At 54.8% G+C, this 23,957-nt stretch overlaps 3 protein-coding genes across 19 annotated transcripts in view; 2 read left to right on the top strand and 1 right to left on the bottom strand.

Moving 5' to 3' along the window:
* Positions 1-22,856, top strand: part of KANK3 (KN motif and ankyrin repeat domains 3) — a 62,000-nt gene extending 39,144 nt beyond the window's left edge. Inside the window, exons 1-13 of one of the 17 annotated variants that reach the window (XM_077979788.1) lie at positions 828-887; positions 3,907-4,028; positions 5,265-5,492; positions 6,562-6,623; positions 8,346-9,623; positions 9,704-9,803; positions 10,008-10,214; positions 10,316-10,400; positions 10,871-11,087; positions 19,579-19,724; positions 19,849-20,049; positions 20,132-20,230; positions 22,515-22,856. In XM_077979788.1, coding sequence (XP_077835914.1) covers positions 6,590-6,623; positions 8,346-9,623; positions 9,704-9,803; positions 10,008-10,214; positions 10,316-10,400; positions 10,871-11,087; positions 19,579-19,724; positions 19,849-20,049; positions 20,132-20,230; positions 22,515-22,598 — 2,451 coding nt within the window. In that variant the 5' untranslated portion in view covers positions 828-887; positions 3,907-4,028; positions 5,265-5,492; positions 6,562-6,589 and the 3' untranslated portion in view covers positions 22,599-22,856. Of the gene's footprint in view, positions 1-801; positions 1,062-3,223; positions 3,318-3,449; positions 3,645-3,906; positions 4,029-5,264; positions 5,493-6,561; positions 6,624-8,345; positions 9,624-9,703; positions 9,804-10,007; positions 10,215-10,315; positions 10,401-10,870; positions 11,088-19,578; positions 19,725-19,848; positions 20,050-20,131; positions 20,506-21,902 lie in introns of those variants that run through there. The other 16 variants (XM_077979787.1, XM_077979780.1, XM_077979789.1 and 13 more) reach the window with 16 other exon arrangements.
* The window catches only part of CD320 (CD320 molecule), a 101,863-nt gene that overhangs the window by 58,520 nt on the left and 19,386 nt on the right, over positions 1-23,957 (top strand). The window lies entirely within an intron of this gene.
* RPS28 (ribosomal protein S28) lies at positions 23,046-23,927 on the bottom strand. Its single transcript, NM_001193436.1, has 4 exons — positions 23,860-23,927; positions 23,726-23,773; positions 23,347-23,485; positions 23,046-23,172 (listed from the first exon to the last, which is right to left on the bottom strand). Exons 1-3 carry the CDS (start codon positions 23,896-23,898, stop codon positions 23,363-23,365), a joined length of 210 nt encoding a protein of 69 aa, NP_001180365.1. The 5' UTR covers positions 23,899-23,927; the 3' UTR covers positions 23,046-23,172; positions 23,347-23,362.

The raw sequence follows: 23,957 nt of genomic DNA, 5'->3' as shown, positions 1-23,957 counted from the left end.
TAGAGTGATGAGAAAAATACTAAGTGGGGAGGGGCTGTGTCAGGCATTTAGCAGGCAGCAACACAAAAGCTGAACCTCAGAAAGTAGTGAAGGCCGGGCGCGGTGGCTCACACCTGTAATCCCAACACTTTGGGAGGTTGAGGCAGGCGGATCACTTGAGGTCAGGAGTTCCAGGCCAGCATAGCCAACATGGTGAAACCCCATCTCTACTAAAAATACAAACATTAGCTGGGCGTGGTGGTGTGTGTCTGTAATCCCAGCTACTTGGGAGGCTGAGGCAGGAGAATAGCTTGAACCCGGGAGACAGAGGTTGCAGTGAGTGCCACTGCACTCCAGCCTGGGACTCCGTCTCAAAAAACAAAAACAAAACAAAACAAAACAAAAAACAGTAGGGGAGCCTCAAAAAGTACCTGCGTGTACAGGTGCAAGGAAAAGCACTTCAGATAGGTGGAACCTCATGTGCAGAGGCCCTGCGATGGGGAAGATCCGGGTCCTGGTACTTCACCCAGGCACTGCAAAATAAATGCCAGTTACAGAAATCCCACTGGGTTACTCTTCTACTCATAGTTCTCCCATGGCTCCCTCGGGCTTGTGGATCAAATCCAAGCTCCTTGGCCCGGCGCTGGGCAGGGACTTGACCTCTGCTGGGGCAGAAATGCCACCAGCCCGCGCTCGGCGACCGTCACTCCAGGTCCCGCCCCCAGTCACGCCCTACATTCCAGGCCCCGCCTGCCTGTCCCACCCCACCGTCCCATTGGATAGCGTGGAGGGCCTCAGGGGCTGGTTGGCTGGCATGGCCGTCAGTTAGGGCGAGGGCCTTGATAATCAGTCCCCGGAGTTCGAGGGGGCGGGCTCGGGTGCGGGCGCGGCTGGGGCTGCGGCTTCAGGTAAATCGCCAGCTTGCGGGGACACGGATGGGGGATCCCTGGGAGGTTGGATTCGGGGACGCACCGGGACCCGGCGCTACGCTGCGTTTCCAGCCCCACTGCGGACTCTGCCCGCTGCGACGGGGCGGGCGCCGTGTCCTCGGGCCGGGACCCCTCCCACATTGGGAGACCCAGGTGGGTAGCGAGCAGAGTGGGGGGCTCTGGAGGCGTGGGCTCGCCCCCCTCTCGCCCTTCGGGAGCTCACTGAGGGGCTTGTTCGCTTCCTAATACCACAACCGGCTCTGGGACCCTTTCCCGGGGCGGCTTGGGGACCCCATCCAGCCCCTCGCGCTGGGCTGGGTGTGGGAGCGTGACACGGAAACGGTGTTTTGGGGAGGGACGCACGGCCCCCGGACCCGCAGACAATGGGTAGCGGATGGGACCGCCCGGCGGCGCTTCCTGTAGGAAACTGCTCTGTCTCTGTGCCGCTAGGAAGACCTGGGGGTGGACGGGTGATGATGACTTTAGCACCCCCCTTCCTGCCGTCACCAACCCCCCCCCCACCCACCTCAAGAGTCTGAGAGTCCCAGCAAACATCAGGGGCTGCCAGTACTCAGGGCCTCCTGGAAGGCGCCCTCTCCCCAGGACTGGGATCCTCACTGGCCTGCCGTGGCCCCCACCACTCCGGTTTGGTGATCACAGCTCTACGTCCCAAAATAGTCCCTGGGGCGGGAGAGGGGGCGTATGGCGTCGGCTCTGACGGCCTAATGAGGGGGTCTCAGGCAGAGAATCCGGATCTAGCCGTGACAGCCAGGGCAGGGAGCGGAGGAGAGGGAAGGCAGCTCCACGCCCCACTCCAGTCCACCCCCAATCAGGGACACCCACAGAGTCTGACACAGGTGTAGGCTGGGAGGGACAAGCTCCCTAAGGCTCCCTGCTCTTGCTGGTAAGGGGAAGGGGCTGTTTCTAGAAAGCATTCAAGTCCAGCCTTGGTGGTTCATGACTGTAATCCCAGCACTTGGGGAGGTCGAGTAGGGCTGATCTCTCGAGGTCAGGAGTTTGAGACCAGACTGACCAACATGATGAAACCCCGTCTCTACTAAAAATTCAAACATTAGCCGGGTGTGGTGGCAGGTGCCTGTAATCCCAGCTACTCAGGAGGCTAAGGCAGGAGAGTCGCTTGAACCCTGGGCTCGGAGGTTGCAGTGAGCCGAGATCCCACCACTGCACTCCAGCCTGGGTGACAGAGACTCCGTCTCAAAAATAAAAATAAAAAAAAGAAAGCATTCAAGTGTAGTGGCCAAAGCAAGGACTCTGGAAGACCTGCCTGGGTTTAAATCCTGCCTCTCCCTGTTTATGACAGGACACAGGTAGAACACTAAACTGTTCTGTGTCTCAGTTTCTCCATCTGTACAATAGGGAAAGGGACAATGGTCATAGGAAATCCAACCTCAGTGGATTTAGCTAGGATTTTAAAAAAATAAGTCAAAATCAGGTGCAGTAGCTCACGCCTATAATCCCAGCACTCTGGGAGGCTGAACTGGGGAGATTGCCTGAGCCCAGGAGTTGGAGGCCAGCCTGGGCAACATAGCAAGACACCTGTATCTACAAAAAATAAAATTAGGCCGGGCATGGCTCACACCTGGTTTGAGACCAGCCTGGCCAACATGGTGAAACTCTGTCTCTACTAAAAATACAAAAATTAGCCAGGCATGGTGGTGCACACCTGTAGTCTCAGCTACTTGGGAGGCTGAGGCAGGAGAATCACCTGAACCTGGGAGGCGGAGGTTGCAGTGAGCCGAGATCGCACCACTGCACTCCAGCCTGGGCGACAGAGCATGACTCCATCTAAAACAAACAAACAAAAAATTTAAAATATTAGCCTGAATTAGCCAGGTGTAGAGGTCCATTACTGTAGTCTCAGCTATTTGGGAGGCTGAGGCGGGAGGATCACTTGAGCTCAGGGGTTCAAGGCCACGGTGAGCTATGATGGAGCCACTGACTCCAGCCTGGGTGACACAGCGAGTGAGACCTTGCCTCTTAAAAAAAAAAAAAGTAAATATCCATAAATTCCTTAGACTAGAGGCTGGCCCATAGTAAATGTCAAAAGTGTTGTTATTATTTGATATTCTGGAGGAATCCATTCCTTTCTTAGCCCAGCCTCTGGATCCAACTGCTTCAGCTAGTTTAGGTCTTAGGAATGACCCACAGCTGTCTTCTGAGATCCCAGGGCCTGGGATTTGGGTGTGACCAGGTCACCGGAGGAGGACGCTGACCCCATTGCGTCATACAGCCAGCTGTGTGAGAAGCAGACCCAGACCCCCCAACCCTTGATCTGGACTCTTTCCACAACCCAGTTCTTCCCTGGCAATTTCCTGAAAGCAAGTGATGAACGGCATTGGCTGTCCTCTGCGATGACCCACTGGCCTGTTGACTCACCCCTTGCAGCCGGTGTGAAGGGACGGGAAACAGCTGCTTGGGGACTGGAAAGGGCCCCCTGCCTGGCCTTGGAGTGGGAAGGGAGGGGTCACGGACCTCGGCCAGACAGAAGTGGGAGGTGGGGTGAGGGTTTCCCCAGCAGCGGAGTAGGGTAATGAGTCAGGAGGGCTGGTGGGTGCTCAATGCTTGGTAGTATCAGGCACACAGGTGGTCACCAGGGATTCGAGAAGCCAGAAGGCGTGGCTGGGAGTGTTGCCATGTGGTTAGCCCAGATGGGCAGTGGCCCAGGGACAGGATGAACTGGGTCTGGCAGACGCCTGTCAGTGGAGGACTGGACAGGTAAGGGGCAGTGAGAAGCTGTGGCAGGGACCTGCTGGCAAGGGGTCCGCAGAAGATGGGCAGAGCCCAATCTGAGGGTGCTTCCCACAGGCAACTGATTTAATTGTTCTGTGCCTCAGTTTCTCCATCTGCAAAATATGAATAATAATACTACTTTGCAGTATGCAAAGTGTTGTATGGGGGATATGTGTGTGTGTGTATATATATATATATATATATATATATATATATATATATAGACTTTTTTTTTTTTTTTTTTGAGACGGAGTCTGGCTCTGTCCCCTAGGCTGGAGAGCAATTGCACGATCTCAGCTCACTGCAACCTCTGCCTCCCGGGTTCAAGCGATTCCTCTGCCTCAGCCTCCTGAGTAGCTGGGATTACAGGCATGCACCATTGTGTCCAGCTATGGGGATTACATGTCATCAGGCAGGACACACCATAGGCACTTTCCCCTCCCCGAAGGTTTTCCATATGGGCTTTCCAAAGCCCATCTTTCCCACTCTGTGCTCCCGTTCTTTACTTTTCTTTCTTTTTTCATTTTCTTTTCTTTTCTTTTCTTTTTGAGACAAGGTCTTGCTCTGTCACCCAGGCTGGAATGCAGTGGCATGATCATAGCTCACTGCAGCCTGCATCTCCTGGACTCAAGAGATACTCCTGCCTCAGCTTCTTGAGTAGCTGGGACTACAGGTGCATGCCAACACATCCAGGAAATGTGTGTGTTTTTTGTAGAGATGGGGTTTTGCCATTTCTTTTATTTATTTATTTATTTATTTATTTATTTATTTATTTATTTATTTTGAGACACAGCTTTGCTCTGTTGCCCAGGCTGGAGTGCAATGACTCGATCTCAGCTCACCACAACCTCTGCCTCTAAGGTTCAAACGATTCTTCTGCCTCAGCCTCCCGGGTAGCTGGGATTACAGGCGTGCACCACCACGCCCAGCTAATTTTGTATTTTTAGTAGAGATGAGTCTTCTCTATGTTGGCCAGGCTGCTCTTGAACTCCTGACCTCAGGTGATCCACCCACCTCGATCTCCCAAAATGCTGACATTACAGGCATGAGCCACTGTGCTGGTGGTTTCGCTATTTAAAAAAAAAAAAAGTAGAGATAGCGGCCAGACACGGTGGCTCATGCCTGTAATCCCAGCACTTTGGGAGGCCGAGGTGGGTGGATCACCTGAGGTCAGGAGTTCGAGACCAGCCTGACCAACATGATGAAACCCTGTATCTACTAAAAATACAAAAAATTAGCCGGGTGTAGTAGCAGTGGCTGTAATCCCAGCTACTTGGGAGGCTGAGGCAGAAGAATCACTTGAACCTGGGAGGTGGAGGTTGTAGTGAGCTGAGATCGAGCTATTGCACTCCAGCCTGGGCAACAAGAGGGAAATTCTGTCTCAAAAAAAAAAAAAAAAAGAAAAGAAAAGAAAAAAGAGATAGGGTCTCACTATGTTGCCCAGGTGGGTCTTGACTCCTAGGCTCAAGCGATCCTTCTGCTTTGGCTTTCCAGAGTGCTGAGATTTCACCCTGTGCTTTTTGAACCAAAGTTCTGGATTCAATGTTTGTCTTTGTTAAATATCACATTATTATATGTGGCCCAATCTTCCTCACTCTCTTACAGCCTCCATCGTGTCATCTAAACAGTCACGTTCCCAGACAGCCTCATGAATAATACAGCTCTGACAACCCAGGTGTTTGTGTTTGCATTACAAACTTACGAGCCAAGGATCAAGCCTGTGACACTCCACTAGCGACATTCCAGGGAGACAAGTATCTGTTGATTTGGATCTTTGGTGCATCCAGCCCGCAATTCCCCATCATTCCTGCAAGAGTTTCACAACTGACCTTGGTAAAACTTTAGATGGACAATTACATCTTTTTTTTTTTTTTTTTTTTGAGACGGAATCTTGCTCTGTTGCCAGGCTGGAGTGTAGTGGCGCGATCTTAGCTCACTGCAACCTCCGCCTCCTGGGTTCAAGCGATTCTCCTGCCTCGGCCTCCTGAGTAGATGGGACTTCAGATGCACGCCACCACACCTGGCTAACTTCTGTATCTTTAGTAGAGACAGGGTTTCACCATGTTGGCCAGGCTGGTCTTGAACTCCTGACTTCGGGTGATCCGCCCCTCTCGGCCTCCCAGAGCGCTGGGATTACAGGCATAAGCCAGGGTACCTGGTTCCAGATGAGTTTTTAATGATCCTGTGAAGGGCTTCCAGCTCTGGTCTTCCTTTCCTAAAGGCTCATACCACTACATAGAGCATCCATTTCTAATTTTCCCCAGAGATTATCAGAAAACTCAGCAGGTCTGGAACGCCTTCCCGACTCCCAGCTACCCTTGTTTTCTTGGTCATCTTCTTCTTTTTGCTTGATGTCTTTCCTGCTTCCTCCTGCCCAGCAGGCTGATGTCTGACACCTGGGGATCATTCATTCCATCCAAAGTTTCAAGGTCAGCTAGGCACGGTGGCTCATGCTTGTAATCCCAGTACTTTGGGAGGCCGAGGCAGGCGGATAGCTTGAGGTCAGGAGTTCGACACCAGCCTGGCCAACATGGTGAAACCTCATCTTTACTAAAAATACAAAAATTAGCCAGGCGTGGTGGTGGGCGTCTGTAATCCTAACCACTCAGGAGGCTGAGGCAGGAGAATCACTTGAACCCGGGAGGTGGAGGCTGCAATGAGCCGAGACTGCAGCATTGCACACCAGCCTGGGTGACAGAGCGAGACTCTGTCTCAAAAAAAAAAAAAAAAAAAAAAAAAAGTTTCAAGGTCTCTTGTGGGAAGAGGAAAGATAGGGCATGTGTGGAGGGAGGTTGGTGGGTGGAGGAGAGCTCTTGGGTCCTGTTTACTTAGACTCAAAGGCAGGCCCCAGAGGCTCCAGCCAGAGGGACAGCACCCAGCCCCACCCTCACCCCTTTTGCAGGGTGCCTCTGACAGCTGCTGCAGGAAACATGGCCAAGTTTGCCCTGCATCAGAACCTGCCTGGTGAGTGTGCAAAAAGAGATATGTGTGTGCGCGCATGCACAGAGAAATGCTTGATGCCTGTGTGTGTGGACACAGCCCTCCAGTGGCCAGAGGGTCCTCTCCAATGTCATGAGCCTGCTTTAAACCACCTATGGTATCAATCACGGCCGGGTGCGGTGGCTCATGCCTGTAATCCCAGCACTTTGGGAGGCCTTGGTGGGGGGATCACTTGAGATCAGGAGTTCAAGACCAGCCTGGGCAACATGGTAAAACCCTGTCTCTACTAAAAATACAAAAATTAGCCAGGCATGGTGGCGCGTGCCTGTAGTCCCAGCTACTCGGGAGGCTGAGGCAGGAGAATTCCTTGAACCTGAGAGGCAGAGGTTGCAATGAGCCGAGATGGCACTACAGCACTCCAGTCTAGGCAACAGAGCGAGACTCCGTCTCAAACAAAGAAAAAATCAAAACAAAAAAACTCCCACCTATGGCACAAATCACAAGTGGACTACAACCCCCCTCCCCAGGTAGCCCTCAAACCAGGAAAGTGTGGCCCCTGTGCCTCCATTCCTCTTCCCCCTGCCTTCCTTTACTCTGCTCGGGACACCCTGGTCTCCAGCTGGCTGTGACTCCAGCTGGCCCTCCTCCCTCCTACCCCAGGGTATTTCCATGGGCTGTTTTCTTCTAGAAACCTTTTCCCAGCTGCTTCCTCCTCATCCTGCAGGGCTTCCCCTGGGCCAACCTTTTTTTTTTTTTTTTTTTTTTTTTTTTGAGACAGGGTCTCACTCTGTCACCCAGTTTGGAGTGCAGTGGTGCGATCTCGGCTCACTGCAACCTCTGCCTCCCCGGCTCAAGTGATCCTCCCACCTCAGCCTCCTGAGTAGCTGAGACTACAGACGCTCACCATTATGCACAGCTATTTCTTTTTCTTTCTTTTTTTTTTTTTTGGAGATGAGGTCTCACTTTGTTGCCCAGGTTTGTCTCAAACTCCTAAGCTCTAGCGATCCACCCGCCTCGGCCTCCCAAAATGTTGAGATTACAGGCGTAAGCCACCATGTCGGGCCCGGGCTCCTTTTGTTGTTTTTTTTTTTTTTTAATTTATTTTGAGAGGGTCTCCTCTGTCGCCCAGGCTGGAGTGCAGTGGTGGGATCTCCGCTCACCGCAAACTCCGCCTACCAGAATCAAGTGATACTCCTGCTTCAGCTTCCGGAGTAGCTGGGATTATAGGCGCGCGCCACTACCGCCCAGCTAATTTTCTTATTTTTAGCCCAGACTGGGTTTCACCATGTTGGCCAGGCTGGTCTGGAACCCCTGACCTCAGGTGATCCGCCTGTGTCGGCCTCCCAAAATGCTGCGACTACAGGCGCGAACCACCACGCCGGGCCAGGGCTCCCCTCCACAGGAAAGTCCCCTACACGGGAAAGCTTCCCTGGCAACCAGAGGCTAAGTAGCGCCTCCTCCGTTTATTCCATTATTATTATCATTGCCTTAGGTATGGTTTAGAAGGATGCTTATCTGCTTTCTACAGGAGGACAGGGATGTTTGTCTAGCTCACTGCTTTGTCCCCAGGGCCTAGAAACGTGCTTAGCATACAGTAGGCGCTCATTAAACGTGCGATTGAGTGAAAACTTGGGTACAGATAGGTGTGAAGCGTGGGCATGGGTGGGGGACACGCTCGGTTTGTTTAGTATCTCCCGGGTCTCCCTGTTCTGATGCCCCTTCCCCGTGCCCCCGTCGTGCCTCCAGACCTGGGCGGCCCCCGCCTGTGCCCGGTCCCCGCCACCGGGGGCGCCCGCAGCCCGAGCTCGCCCTACTTGGTGGAGACGCCCTATGGCTTCCACCTGGACCTGGACTTCCTCAAGTACATAGAGGAGCTGGAGCGTGGCCCCGCCGCCCGCCGCGTCCCTGGACCCCTGCCCGCGCGCCGTCCCCGCGCGCCCCGGCCCGGCCTCGCGGGCGCACGTAGCCCAGGCGCCTGGACATCCAGCGAGTCCCTGGCCAGTGACGACGGTGGAGCACCGGGCGTACTCTCCCCGGGCGCGCCCTCCGAGCCCCTGATGTCGCCGCGCGCGCCCGTGCGCAACCCGCGCGTCGAGCACACGCTTCGGGAGACCAGCCGACGGCTGGAGCTGGCGCAGGCACACGAGCGCGCGCCCAGCCCCGGCCGCGGGGTCCCTCGCAGCCCACGAGTGTCCGGCCGCAGCAGCCCCGCCCCTAACCTTGCCCCTGCCTCGCCCGGCCCTGCCCAACTGCAGCTGGTACGCGAGCAGATGGCCGCGGCGCTGAGGCGCCTGCGCGAGCTCGAGGACCAGGCGCGAGCGCTGCCCGAGCTGCAGGAGCAGGTGCGCACGCTGCGTGCTGAGAAGGCGCGGCTGCTGGCCGGGCGCGCGCAGTCCGAGCCAGACTGGGAGGCTGAGACGCGCCCGGACAAGCTCGCCCAGCTGCGGCGGCTTACCGAGCGCCTGGCCACCTCCGAGCGTGGCGTCCGTGCCAAGGCCAGCCCCCGGGCTGACGGCCCAGACGGCCTGGCTGCAGGGCGCAGCGAGGGCGCGCTCCAGGTCCTCGACGGGGCGGTCGGGAGTCTCGATGGGACACCCCAGACCCGGGAGGTGGCTGTCGAGGCCGTGCGCGAGACCCGAGAAACGGGTGCCCAGGCCGTGCCGGAGACCCGGGAGGCCGGCGTGGAGGCTGCCCCCGAGACCGTTGAGGCAGATGCATGGGTGACCGAGGCGCTGCTGGGGCTGCCCGCGGTCGCCGAGCGTGAGCTGGAGCTGCTGCGAGCCAGCCTGGAGCACCAGCGCGGGGTGAGTGAACTTCTGCGGGGCCGGCTGCGGGAGCTGGAGGAGGCCCGCGAGGCTGCGGAGGAGGCAGAGGTGGGGGCCCAGCTGCACGAGGCCACCACCCAGACCCTGTGGAGTTGTGCCGAAAAGGCCGCGCAGACCGAGTCCCCGGCGGAGGTGCCCTCCCTGATTCAGGAGAGCTCGCCCGGATCCACGGACAGAGACAGGGCCGTGGCGCCCGCGGGTGAGTCCCAACCCCGTCGCTGGGCCCTGGCTTGCTGGGCGCCGGACTCGAACTCAGTGCCCTCATCTCATCCCCGCCAGGCATCCTCAAATCCATCATGAAGAAGAGAGACGGCACCGCTGGTGCCCAACCCAGCTCCGGACCCAAGAACCTGCAGTTTGTTGGGGTCCTCAACGGAGAGTGAGCGCCTTTCCCCTCCCGTGGCATCTTCTGCCGGGACATAGACTGGGGTTGGAACCCCAGCTCTGCCCCTCTGCTGGCAGCGTGGTCTGGGAAATCCTCAGTTTCCTCATCTATAAAATGGGAACGTCCACACCCACGTCGCAGGTCTCCAGAACCAGCCCACAGGGTAGGTTTAGCAGACGCCTCCCACCCTGCCCCCAGGTACGAGAGCTCCTCCAGCGAGGACGCCAGCGACAGCGATGGCGACAGCGACAACGGTGGCGCCGAGCCCCCGGGTAGCTCCTCAGGCTCCGGGGATGACAGCGGCGGGGAATCCGACTCGGGCACCCCTGGCCCTCCCAGCGGCGGGGACATCCGGGACCCTGAGCCCGAGGCGGAGGCAGAGCCTCAGCTGGTGGCACAGGGGAGGTGAGCGGCGCTCGCTAGGAGTTTGGAGAGGAGGCAGCTGCTCCCCTCCTGGTCGGCGCTGCCTCCGATCCATCCTGAGCCTTTCCTGGCGTTCTCTGCAGGTGTGAGTTGAGCCCGCGTCTAAGGGAGGCGTGCGCAGCGCTGCAGCGGCAGCTGAGCCGGCCCCGCGGAGTAGCCCGCGACGGCGTGAGTGCCCCGGGAGCCCAGCACCAGGGAGTGGCGCGGGTGCCTCCAAGAACCTCTGACACCCACTTAGGGGAGCGCACCGGGTTCCATCCCTTCCCGCCAGGCATCTGGCCTTATCCCGGGTTCTCCGAAGGGATCTCCTTCCCAGGACAGCACCGATCTTTCCTTGGTTTCCCCAAAGAGGCCCGGCCCCGGCCCCACTCCCGGACTCCCCAGGGGCAAGCGCTCATTGCCTTTCCCCATTCCAGTTTCTCCCGCAAAATCTTCCCTAGAAGGAAAGGACCCCCTCCCCGCATGTTTGCCCTCCCATAGGGGTGTGGCCCCGACGCTCCATCTGGGTCCGCATGGCTCCCCACCGGGGCGAGGAGTGACCTTCCTTCCCTGCCTGGAAACGCCAAAGGGGTCTCTTCCCAGTACCCCCTCCAACTCCCCCAACATCGCTGACGTCATCTTCGCCCCTATCCCGGCAGGGTGCAGTGCGCCTCGTGGCCCAGGAGTGGTTTCGAGTGTCCAGCCAGCGGCGCTCTCAGGCGGAGCCCGTGGCCAGGATGCTGGAAGGGGTGAGGCACCTGGGACCCGAGCTGCTGGCGCACGTGGTGAACCTGACGGATGGCAACGGAAACACGGCCCTCCACTACAGTGTGTCCCACGGGAATCTGGCCATCGCAAGCCTGCTCCTGAATACGGGTCAGAGCTAAGGGAGGGTGGGTGGGACACGAGGAAATAGGGGAGGAGAGGGCAGGGGGCCGACCTAGGCTCAAAGACTCTGGAGATGAAAGCAGAGAATGGCTGCCAGCACAGGGCACCACTCCTCCTCGAGTTATGTTATGTTATGTTATGTTATGTTATGTTATGTTATGTTATGTTTATGTTATGTTATGTTATTTTTGAGAGGGAGTCTCAAACTGTCACCAGGCTGGAGCGCAGTGGCGCCATCTCGGCCCATTGCAACCTCTGCCTCCCAGGTACAAGCGATTCTCCTGCCTCAGCCTCCCGAGTAGCTGGGACTACAGACGTGCGCCACCACGCCCAGCTAATTTTTGTATTTTTAGTGGAGATGGGGTTTCACCATGTTGACCAGGATGGTATTGATCTCCTGACCTCATGATCTGCCTGCCTCAGCCTCCCAAAGTGCTGGGATTACAGGTGTGAGTGACTGCACCCAGTCAATCTCCTCAGGTTTTAAACCTCTTCCTGTCTGGGTTCTGAAAGGCATTCTGCCCTCTGGGCCAGGCACAGTGGCTCATGCCTGTAATCCCAGCACTTTGGGAGGCTGAGGTGGGCAGATCACTTGAGGTCAGGAGTTCGAGACCAGCGTGGCCAACATGGCAAAACCCCATCTCTACTAAAAATACAAAAATTAGTTGGGTGTGGTGGCACATGCCTGTAATTCCAGCTAATCAGGAGGTTGAGGGAGGAGAATAGCTTGAACCTGGGAGGCAGAGGTTGCAGTGAGCTGAGATTGTGCTACTGCACTCCAGCCTGTGCGACAGAGTGAGACTCAGTCTCAAAAACAAAAACAAAACAAAACAAAACAAAAAAAACTTGCAGAGCGTGGTGGTGGGAACCTGTAATCCCAGTTATTAGGGAGGCTGAGGTGCAGGGATCACTTGAACCCAGGAGGCGGAGGTTGCAGTAAGCCAAGAGTGAACACCACTGCACTTCAGCCTGGGCCGCAAAGCAAGACTCCGTCTGGAAAAAAAAAAAAAAAAAAGGAAAAGAGACCTTTTGGCCCCACCATACCTCTAGTTCTGCCCTGAGGCTCCTCCCACTTTGCAGCTGGAGGGAATAAACAGCTCTGGGCTTAGGTAAACCTCAGTTTAGGGGCATTATTTAATCTTACTCGTGAAATGGGGTTGGCAAGGCCTCCCTCCCTGGGTAGCTATGATAATACGGGTGGTAGGAGATCAGTAAATGGCCACCATGTGCTCTGTCCCTGAATCTCCAGCCGGAGCACTCACGGAGTTCCTGAGCCCCAGTGTCTAGCCTGGAGGGGAGGAACTCACCAGGCGGGGCTCTGACTCCTTCCTGGGATGGGACACTCTGCCCCACCCACCTCCAGCTGCTTGCCCCAATAAACTGGGCACAAAGGGTCTGGTGGGCGGTAAACAAACTGCTGTCCACCAGGAGCCCCCTCCCTCCAGGTGCCCTCCTGCAGGTTCAGAAACCTCTGAGTCAGCCTTTGGGCACCTCTGGCACTAACTGCAGGCTGAGGTGGGTCCCACTGCCTGCCACGAACCCCCTAAACACACAGATCCCTCCCATCCCTGCAGTCTTTATGACCTAGGAAAGGATACAGCTGCTCTGGAAGCTGGGCCATTGTCGGAGACAGGGGACACTGAATGAATCTAAATGAATTTCTTGGGCATCTCATGCCTTAAAGGGGGCTGTGGCTGTGGCAGGGGAGTTGGCATCGTTGGTCACCACAAGAGGCCTCAGGCTCCTTGGCCCCCTTATCTCCTGCATTTGAATCCTTACTTGTTTTGTTGTTGTTGTTTATTTTTTTTTGAGATGGAGTCTCGCTCTGTTGCCCAGGCTGGAGTGCAGTGGCACGATCTCTCTGCTCACTGCAACCTCCGCCTTCCGGTTTCAAGCGATTCTCCTCCCTCAGCCTCCCAAGCAGCTGGGACTACAGGCGCCCACCACCATGCCCAGCTAATTTTTGTACTTTCAGTAGAGACAGGGTTTCAACATGTTGGCCAGGCTGGTCTCAAACTCCTGACCTCAACTGATCAGCCTGCCTCGGCCTCCCAAAGTGCTGGTATTACAAGCGTTAGCCACTGTGCCCGGCCCTGTTTGTTTGTTTGAACAGAGTCTCGCTCTGTTGCCCAGGCTGGAGTGCAGTGGTGCAATCTCAGCTCACTGCAACCTTCACCTCCCAGGTTCAAGTGATTCTTGTGTCTCAGCCTCCTGAGTAGCTGGGATTATGGGCGCGCATACCACACCCGGCTTTTTTTTTTTTTTTTTGAGATGGAGTTTCGCTTTTGTTGCCCAGGCTACAATGCAATGGCACAATCTTGGCTCACTGCAACCTCTGCCTTCCAGATTCAAGCTGTTCTCCTGCCTCAGGCTCCCAAGTAGCTGGGATTACGGGCATGCACCACCACACCCAGCTAATTTTGTATTTTTAGTAGAGATGGGGTTTCTCCATGTTGGTTAGGCTGGTCTCGAACTCCCGACCTCAGATGATTTGCCCGCCTTGGCCTCCCAAAGTGCTGGGATTACAGGTGTGAGCTACCGCACCCGGCCAATTTTTATATTTTTAGTACAGACGGGTTTCACCATGTTGCCAGGCTGGTCTTGAACTCCTGACCTCAAGTGATCCTCCTGCCTAGGCCTCCCAATGTGCTGGTATTACAGGTGTGAACCAGTGTGCCCAGCCTCTAATTCCCATTTGGCTCGGCCTCTCCAGACCCTCTCCTGGTTCTCACCCATCTCCGCTCTGCCTATACTTGCTTGCTGTCATATACACTAATGCCCCTGCATTCAGGAGCTGTTTCCTCTTTCATGCCCTGGAATCCAGGGCCTGGAGGTACCTGGGTGTGCCCTTTGTTCTTGCTCTCCACTTCCAGACCTTTACCCCTCTTCCTTCTCAAACCCTACCTTGGAGCATCTTGTCACTAACTAGACCCCTCCCCACTCTGCCTCTCCGGCTTCTACCTCTGACCTCAAGTAGCTCCTTGTTTCTTTTTTTTTTTTTTTTTTTTTTGAGACGGAGTCTCGCTCTGTAGCCCAGGCTGGAGTGCAGTGGCCGGATCTCAGCCCACTGCAAGCTCCGCCTCCCGGGTTCACGCCATTCTCCGGCCTCAGCCTCCCGAGTAGCTGGGACTACAGGCGCCCGCCACCTCGCCCGGCTAGTTTTTTGTATTTCTTAGTAGAGACGGGGTTTCACCGTGTTAGCCAGGATGGTCTCGATCTCCTGACCTCGTGATCCGCCCGTCTCGGCCTCCCAAAGTGCTGGGATTACAGGCTTGAGCCACCGCGCCCGGCCGCTCCTTGTTTCTTGAACCTTAGCTCCTGGCCAGTTCTCCCTCTCTCCCTCCAGCCTAATCCCTGCTGCAAAGCAGGTCCACTGTGCACTGGTTACCCCTTCAGCCCATTGCACCTTGGAATGTGCTTTTCCTACCTGCCCGAGTCTGGTAAGGTAGAATACTCATTCACATAACGAGTTACACGAAGCAGGTTCCTTATTTACAGATAGGCAGCAAGGGACAGCAGAAGCCTAAGACTGACAGTGAGCAATCCCCCAAAGCTCAGGAAGGCTGCCCAAGATGGATGGCATCTGGTCTGCAGGTGCCCCACTTGCACTGCAGGTGGAAAGCGGCCCATTCTAGGTTTATACCCTGGGGAACAGGAATTGCTGGGCTAACGCATTAAAGGACAACCTGTTTCTAGATGGGGACAGGAACAGAGCCTAGGCTGTTCCAGCCAGTTCCTCCTTATCTCAAGATTGCATTTCCAGAGCATTGAGACGGAGTTTCGCTCTTGTTGCCCAGGCTACAGTGCAATGGCACAATCTTGGCTCACTGCAACCTCTGCCTCCCAGATTCTCCCGCCTCAGCCTCCTGAGTAGCTGGGATTATAGGCATGATTTTTTTTTTTTTTTCCTTTTTTGAGACGGAGTCTCGCTCTGTCGCCCAGGCTGGAGTGCAGTGGCCGGATCTCAGCTCACTGCAAACTCTGCCTCCCGGGTTTACGCCATTCTCCTGCGTCAGCCTCCCGAGTAGCTGGGACTACAGGTGCCCGCCACCTTGCCCGGCTAGTTTTTTGTATTTTTTTAGTAGAGATGGGGTTTCACTGTGTTCGCCAGGATGGTCTCGGCCTCCCAAAGTGCTGGGATTACAGGCTTGAGCCACCGCGCCTGGCCAATTTTGTATTTTTAGTAGAGACAGAGTTTCTCCATGTTGGTCAGGCTCCACATAGGTTAAAGCATTCTATAGTCGTTTTTGTTTTTTTGAGGCCGAGTCTCGCTCTGTTGCCAGGCTGGAGTGCAGTGGCGTGATCTCGGCTCACTGCAACCTCCATCTCCCGGGTTCAAGTGATTCTCCTGCCTCAGCCTCCCGAGTAGCTGGGACTATAGGCGCCCGCCACCACGCCCGGCTAATTTGTATTTTTAGTAGAGATGGGGTTTTACCATGTTGGCCAGAATGGTCTCGATCTCTTGACCTCATGATCTGTCCGCCTCAGCCTCCCAAAGTGCTGGGATTACAGGAGTGAGCCACCGTGCCCAGCCTATAGTTATTATTGAGAACTACAAGTGAGAAAGTGGGGAGAACTGTGGTGCGCTTGTCAATTTCTTTTTTTTTTTTTTTCCTTTTTTGAGACGGAGTCTTGCTCTGTTGCCCAGGCTAGAGTGCATTGGTGTGATCTCAGCTCACTGCAACCTCTGCCTCATGGGTTCAAGTGATTCTCCTGCCTCAGCCTCCTGAGTAGCTGGGATTACTGGCAAGTGCCATCATGCCTGGCGAATTTTTGTATTTTCAGTAGAGACGGGGTTTCACCATGTTGGCCAGGCTGATCTTGAACTCCTGACATCAGGTGATCTGCCTGCCTCAGCCTCCCAAAGTACTGGGATTACAGGAGTGAGTACCCCACCCGGCCGACACTTGTCAATTTCAGTATCCTCCCCCATGATCCCTCCAACCTCCTGACTGCTCTCCTTCCTTGACCTTGACTCTGCCCCACATCAGCTTTACAGGTATAACATCAGCCCCAGACCTTGATGTCACTAATAGTTGTGCCCCTTACAGAAACCCAGCTCCCCACTTCCCGACCCTCACCTCCCAGCTTCTGGGCTCACAGGCTCCCATTCCCCAAGTCCAGTCATCCTTGGACCTTATGGAGACAGTTACCCCCTGTGCCCTCGCTGTTTCACAGCCCCCACCCCTTGTCTCTTTGCTTCTGTCATCCTCCTTCAGCCTGTCATGAACTCTTCTCCATACCCCTCTCTCACCTGACCCTACGTGCCTGCCTGACAGACCCACAGCAAACCGTCAAGTGTGTGTTGAATAAATGCCTGCTCCCCCAGAACTTTCAGGAACGTGTAGTTTTTTTTTTTTTTTTTTTTTTTTTTTTTGAGACGGAGTCTTGCTCTGTCGCCCAGGCTGGGGTGCAGTGGCCGGATCTCAGCTCACTGCAAGCTCCACCTCCCGGGTTTACGCCATTCTCCTGCCTCAGCCTCCTGAGTAGCTGGGACTACAGGCGCCCGCCACCTCGCCCGGCTAGTTTTTTGTATTTTTTTTTAGTAGAGATGGGGTTTCACCGTGTTAGCCAGGATGGTCTCGATCTCCTGACCTCGTGATTCACCCGTCTCGGCCTCCCAAAGTGCTGGGATTACAGGCTTGAGCCACCGCGCCCGGCTGAACGTGTAGTTTTGAGTGTGTGTGTGTGGTGGGGGTGGTGAGCCAAGAGTGTAGAGAGAGGATTATCAAGTACAAACACAAATGATTTCAAATGGTAGTAAGGGCCATAGCAGAAGACAACCAGGGGATGAAGTCAACAAAGAGGGTGATTCCTTTTAAATTTTTTTTTAGGTATGGGGTTTCACCATGTTGCTCAGGCTGGTCTCCAACTCCCAGGCCCAAGTGATCCTCCCACCTCAGTCTCCCAAGTAGCGGGGATTACAGGCATTGTCCACCACACCTGGCTAATTTTTGTATTTTTAGTAGAGATGAAGTCTCGCTGTGTTGCCCAGGCTGTTCTTGAACTCCAGAGCTCAAGTGATCCTCCTGCCTCAGCCTCCAATGTTCTGGAATTCCAGGCGTAAGCCACTGTGCCTGGCCAGGATGATTCTTTAGTTAAGCAAGGCCAAGGGTAGCTGCAAGAGAAAAGGGAGAGGGAGCAGGAAGATGGGTGGGTCCCTTGGCTAGCCTGCAGGGACTGCACTCTGGTTATTTCTGTGTGCTCCCCCCTTACCACCTGACGTCTTACACTGGTGTCTTAGTGGAAGGCATGGACACCCACACAGCATGCCACCCCAACAGGGAACATCCCCCAACCCCTTTTTACAGACAGCTTTGTTCCGAGGCTGAGGTGCAGTGGCGTGATACAGCCTCAACCTCCCAGACTCAAGCGATCCTTCCACCTCAGCCTCCTGAGTATTTGGGACCACAGGCATGAACCACCACACCCAGCTAATTTTTTTTTTTCGGGGGGGGGGAATGGAGTCTCGCTCTGTCGCCAGGCTGGAGTGCGGTGGTGTGATATCAGCTCACTGCAACCTCCGCCTCCCGTGTTCAAGCAATTCTCCTGCCTCAGCCTCTCGAGTAGCTGGGACTACAGGTGCACACCACCGACGCCCGGCTAATTTTTTGTATTTTTAGTAGAGACGGTGTTTCACCATGTTGACTCTTTATCTCTTGGCCTCGTGATCTGCCCGCCTCGGCCTTCCAAAGTGCTGGGATTACAGGCATGAGCCACTGTGTCCGGCCAAATTTTTTAAGAGATGGGGGTCTTACTATATTGCTCAGGCTGGCCTCAGACTCCTGGCCTCAAGCGATCTTCCTGCCTTGGCCTCCTTAACCATTGGGTGTACAGTCGTGAGCCACCATGCCTGGCCGCCATTTTTGCTGTCATTTGACTTAACTCTTTACTCCCCAGTCCCTCATCTCAGCTCTCCTTCCTCACTAGGGTATCCATCTCATGACTCCGACCCCGCTCCTTTCCCCAGTCTCCTCACTATATGCCCCTCCTGCCCATTCATTTCCTTAAACTACTTCAATTCTCAGAGCCTTCAGAATGGCAGGAGACAGGGATTAAAACAGCCACTCCAGGAAATGTCATCCAAACAGGCACTGGGAGGAACAGGGGCCAGGATGGTAACAGAACTGATCCCAGAGGAAACTGAGCTCACATTTGTATTTCATTCAGGACAGGCAGCGTTGACCAGGCTGTTTTGCTTCCTAGGGCTGCCATCACAGTATCACTGTGACCTGCTTCAAACAACAGGTGGCCAGAAGTTTGAAATCAAGGTGTTGGCAGTTTTTTTGTTTTTTTGTTTTTTGAGACAGGGTGTCACTCTGTCGCCCAGGTTGGAGTGCAGTAGTGTGATCTTGGCTCACTGCAGCCTCCGCTCCCCAGGTTCAAGTGATTCTCTTGCCTCAGCCTCCCGAGTAGCTGGGATTACAGGTGCCCACCACCACTGCCCTGGCAACGAAATTCATTTTAAATTGTTGCTCCTGGCCAGGCGTGGTGGCTCATGCCTGTAATCCCAGCATTTTGGGAAGCCGAGGCAGGTGAACCACGAGGTCAGGAGTTTGAGACCAGCTTGACCAACATGGTGAAACCCTCTCTACTAAAAATACAAAAATTAGCTGGGTGTGGTGGCGTGTGCCTACTCAGGAGGCCAAGGCAGAAGAACCGCTTGAACCTGGGAGGCAGAGGTTGCAGTGAGCTGAGATTGTGCCACTGCACTCCAGTCTGGGCGACAGAGCCAGACTCCGTCTCTAAATAAATAAAATAGTTGCTCCTGGTTGCTGTGTGGAACCTGAAGTTGATTCAGGGTCAAGGGTGGAGGCTGGCACTGTTCTTTAGGGGAGCAACGATGGTGGCTTGGCGGGCGGTGGCCATGAAAATAAACATATCCTTTTATTATTTAGTCAACAAATGTTTAACTGAGCATGTACTATGTGCCAGGTATCATTCTAAGTATTGAGGGATACAGCTGCAAACAAAACCAAGTCCCTGCCTGATTTGAAATAGGGAGATCTGGGCCAGTGGCTCATGCCTGTAATTCCAGTACTTTGGAAGGCCACGGTGGGTGGATCACTTGAGGTCAGGAGTTAGAGACCAGCCTGGCCAACATGGTGAAACCCTGTCTCTACTAAAAAATACAAAAATTAGCCAGGCGTGGTGGCACATGCTGTAGTTCCAGCTACTCGGGGGGCGGAGGTTGCAGTGAGCTGAGATCGCACCGCTGCACTCCAGCCTGGGTGACAGAACGAAACTTACGTCTCCAAAAAAAAAAAAAAAAAAAAAAAGATGAAATAGGAAGGTCCTTCACTGAATAGATATTTGAGCAACACCCTCATGAGGCAGGAACCACGTGGCTATTGTGGGGAGAACGTTGAAGAGACCACCCCATATGCAGGTGCCGTGCCCAAGGCTTGCAGGTAGCTGAGTGGATCAAGTCGTGCCGCGGTGTTGGCATCTCCGTGGACAGCCCCCTTTTCTCTCCCAGGGGTCTGCGAGGTCAACCGCCAGAACCGAGCCGGCTACTCAGCCCTCATGCTGGCTGCACTTACCTCTGTGGGGCGGGAGGAGGAGGACATGGCCGTGGTCCAGAGACTCTTCTGCATGGGCGACGTCAATGCCAAGGCCAGTCAGGTGCGTGGACGCCCCCACTGTGGCTCTCAGCCAGCAGTCACTTCCACTTTGGGAGTCAACCTGTCTGTGACCTTCCTTCCCTGAGCCTACCCCAGCCTGTCCCCTCTTCTTCCCCACTCCCCAGACGGGGCAGACAGCCCTCATGCTGGCCATCAGCCATGGCCGACAGGACATGGTGGCATCCCTGCTGGCGTGTGGAGCTGACGTGAATGCGCAGGATGCAGATGGGGCCACCGCGCTGATGTGCGCCAGCGAGTATGGGCGCCTGGACACCGTGCGGCTGCTGCTCGCCCAGCCAGGCTGCGATCCTGCCATCCTGGACAATGTAAGACCCCACAATGGGGCTGGCATCTTGGGGGGTGCCCATGGCTTGGCTCAGGGATCTGACTGTCCCTAACGTTCAACAGGAGGGCACCAGTGCCCTGGCCATCGCCTTGGAGGCTGAGCAGGATGAGGTGGCCGCTTTGCTACATGCCCACCTGAGCTCGGGCCAGCCCGAAACCCAGGTGAGCACAGCTCTGGAGAAACCAGCCTTCCCAGCTGCAAATTCAGTCTGCAGAGGATAGTAAATATGCCCCAGGCCTCCCTTTCTGCTCCCCAAAAGTGGCACCAGGGGTGCAGAACCAGTGTCTAGATTCTCCTATGTGGCTTTTTTTTTGGAGACAGGGTCTCACTCTGTAACCCAGGTTGGGGTGTAGTGGCGTGATCAGAGCTCACTGCAGCCTCAAACTCCTGAGTTCAAGGGATCCTTCTGCCTCAGCATCAAGTGCTGGGATTACAGGTGTGAAACCAGAGCGCCTGGCAGGGGCTGGGATTTGATGTGAAAGCAGCAAAACCCCAGTGAGGTTGACACTACCCCAGGTCATGAGACTGAGGCCTCAAAGGGGGAAGCAACTTAAGGTCACAGAGACCTAGCTAAGACCTTTCATGCATGCCTGGGCTCCTGCTACCTACTGCCAGGGAGGCTCTTATCAAAGGAAAAAGGGGCCCAGTGCGGTGGCTCACGCCTGCAATCCCAGCACTCTGGGAGGCCGAGGCGGGTGGATCATGAGGTTAGGAGATTGAGACCATCCTGGCTAACAAGGTGAGACCCCATCTCTACTAAAAATACAAAAATTAGCTGGGCATGGTGGCGCGTGCCTATAATCCCAGCTACTTGGGAGGCTGAGGCAGGAAAATCACTTGAACCTAGGAGGTGGAGGTTGCAGTGAGCCGAGACTGCACCACTGCACTCCAGCCTGGCAACAGAGCGAGACTCTGTCTCAAAAAAACAAAACAAACAAACAAAACAAAACAAAGGCAGGGCGCAGTGGCTCAAGCCTGTAATCCCAGCACTTTGGGAGGCCAAGACAGGCGGATCACGAGGTCAGGAGATCAAGACCATCCTGGCTAACACAGTGAAACCCCGTCTCTACTAAAAAAAAATACAAAAAACTAGCCGGGCGAGGTGGCGGGCACCTGTAGTCCCAGCTACTCGGGAGGCTGAGGCAGGAGAATGGCGTAAACCCAGGAGGCAGAGCTTGCAGTGAGCTGAGATCCGGCCACTGCACTCCAGCCTAGGCGACAGAGCGAGACTCCATCTCAAAAAAAAAGAAGAAAAAAAGGAAAAAGGAGACCTTTGGCATCAGGCAGGGGAAGCGGGTCTAGAGCTTCAGAACTGGAGATGGGGTGAGTTTGCAGAACACATTGGCCCCCAGCACCACTATACTCTGATGGCAAGTGCCAGGATGTTTCAGCACTTTCATAATCAAAGTATCAGCCCACCCATCCCGTACAGGTTGACCCCAATTTACCATGGCTCCACTAACAATTTTTTATTTAGTTATTTTTCAGACGGAGTCTTGCTCTGTCACCCAGGCTGGAGTGCAGTGGGGCGACTGTAGCTCACTGCAACCTCCACCTCCGGGGTTCAAGCGATTCTTCTGCCTCAGCCTCTCATGTAGCTGGGACTACTGGCACGTGCCACTATGCCCAGATAATTTTTTTCTTTTCCTTTGGAGACAAGAGTCTCGCTCTGTCACCCAGGCTGGAGTGCAGTGGCACAATCGCAGTTCACTGCAACCTCCACCTCCCAGGTTCAAGTGGTTCTTGTGCCTCAGCCTCCTGAGTAGCTGGGATTACAGGCATGTGCCACCATGCCCAGCTCATTTTTGTTTTTTTTTTTTTTTTTTGAGACAGTTGCTTTGTTGCCCAGGCAAGAGTGCAATGGCACAATCTCGGCTCACTGCAACCTCCACCTCCCAGGTTCCAGAAATTCTCCTGCCTCAGCCTCCCAAGTAGCTGGGATTACAGGTGTGAGCCATTGTGCCTGGTACCACTTACAATTTTTTGACTTCATGATAGTGTGAAAGCGATGTGTACTTAGCAGAAACCACACTTTGGCAGAGTATTCAATAAATTACATGAGACATTCGACACTTCATTAAAACAGGCTTTGTGTTAAACGTGTTTCCCCAACTATAGGCTAAGGCGTTCTGAACAGGCTAAAGATGGACCATGCTAAACTGTGGTGTTTGGTAGATTAGGTATATTAAATACATTTCAACTTGCAATACTTTCAACCTATGATGTACTCACCGGGATGTAACCCATTGTAAATTGAGGAACACCTATACTTGCCTCACTGGAAGAGATGTGGGAGGAAGGTCAAGCGCCTCTTCCAGGTCAGAAGGGGCACAGGTAGGATACAAACCAGGCAGCCTGGCTCCACTAGGTGAGGCTGGTGCTGAATCCCACGTTTCCTGCCTTAAGGAGATTGCAGCAGGCCCCCCTCTTTTCCCCTCTCTCCAGAGCGAGTCACCCCCTGGCTCCCAGACAGCCACACCTGGTGAAGGAGAATGCAGCGACAATGGAGAGAACCCCCAGGTTCAGTGAGCTGCCCCGTCTGGCTCACTACACCTAGCTGTGGGGAGATCTCCTCCTCAGTCAGCTCAGTGTTTGGCGCACAGAATGGTCCAGGGTCCTCTGCTCAGAGGCTAACACTGGCCGAAGAGAAAGGCAATTTCAGTTGGGGTGACTGTGACAGGAAGGGGCTCACCCTGGCCCCACCAAAATGAGGTGGGGACCAAGGAGTGATATAGCCCTGTTTCACCCACTCTCTGAAACTTCTTTGCTAATAAAACATTCCTACTACGCTTGTGTTTTGTTCGGGGTAGAGGGTGCACATATACAAATACGACCCCCCCACCTCAAAAAAGAAAAGCTTCGTTTGGCAAGACCCCACGGCCAGGATGTCCTGAGTGAGGAGGATCGGTGACCACCTGGGAACCACTCAAGAAAACTAGAGAAACCCTAGTCGCATAACCCAGACAAGAACCCAAGTTAACTTGAAACACAAACGCTTTATTTAAAGGAGCATCTCAATTCCGCGTGGCGGGCAAAAAATAAAGGAGCAGATTGTGACACACCAATCCCATCGGCCAAGTGGTCGAACCCAACATCCAAGACCCTGTAAACAGAACCAAACATGAGATGCTGACAGGCCCTGCAGCAATTGGCAAACTCCCGCCTCCCTCTGGTCAGTCTCTGTAGACTGTGCTTCCCAAACCCTCTCACCCTGGGCTTAACGAAGCCTCCCTACCACCAACCAAGGGTTTATCAAAGGGGTGTCCTCTGCACCCACCAGCGAGCAGGCAAGCTCAGCGCAACCTCCGGGCTTCTCGCTCTGACTCCAACAGGGTGAGCACGTCGCCCTCGCGCACGGGGCCTTTCACATTGCGGATGATAGAGCGGCTCGTGTCGTCCATGAATTCCACGCGCACCTACGGGTCCCCACCAGGGAGGGGAGGAAGAAGTTAGGGCGAGCCGCGGAAAGGCACCGCGAAGTGGGAAGGAGATACGAATTCAGAGAACGTGTAGGGCCCAAAACACAGATCGTTAAAGGGAACCATCAGAACCCTGGGATGAAATGAGCATCGGTTCCCGGATTCCGGCTGGCAGGGATTAGGACAGGGTAGCGGTTTAGGTCCCCGGCAGTCGGCCAAATGCCCCCACCCGATTACCTGCGTGCACTGTCCCTGAGAGCCGGTCCTGCCCAGGACCTTAGTGACCTGGAGGAAAGAAGCTGGGTTCAGACCTGGCCCGTTCGGCTCCTCCACTCCCTTCCCCTGCCCCCAAATTCGGGCCCCCACCTCACCCTGGCGAGCTTGATAGGCTGCACACGGCTGGTGTCCATGATGGCGGCACAGCGGCTGTCTGGCGGAGAGAAGTCACGTGCTTCGTCGAGAGACTTTA

Source organism: Macaca mulatta, chromosome 19 (genome assembly GCF_049350105.2).
Source record: "Macaca mulatta isolate MMU2019108-1 chromosome 19, T2T-MMU8v2.0, whole genome shotgun sequence".
Lineage (NCBI taxonomy): Eukaryota > Metazoa > Chordata > Mammalia > Primates > Cercopithecidae > Macaca > Macaca mulatta.
This window is presented reverse-complemented; position numbering and strand designations above follow the sequence as displayed.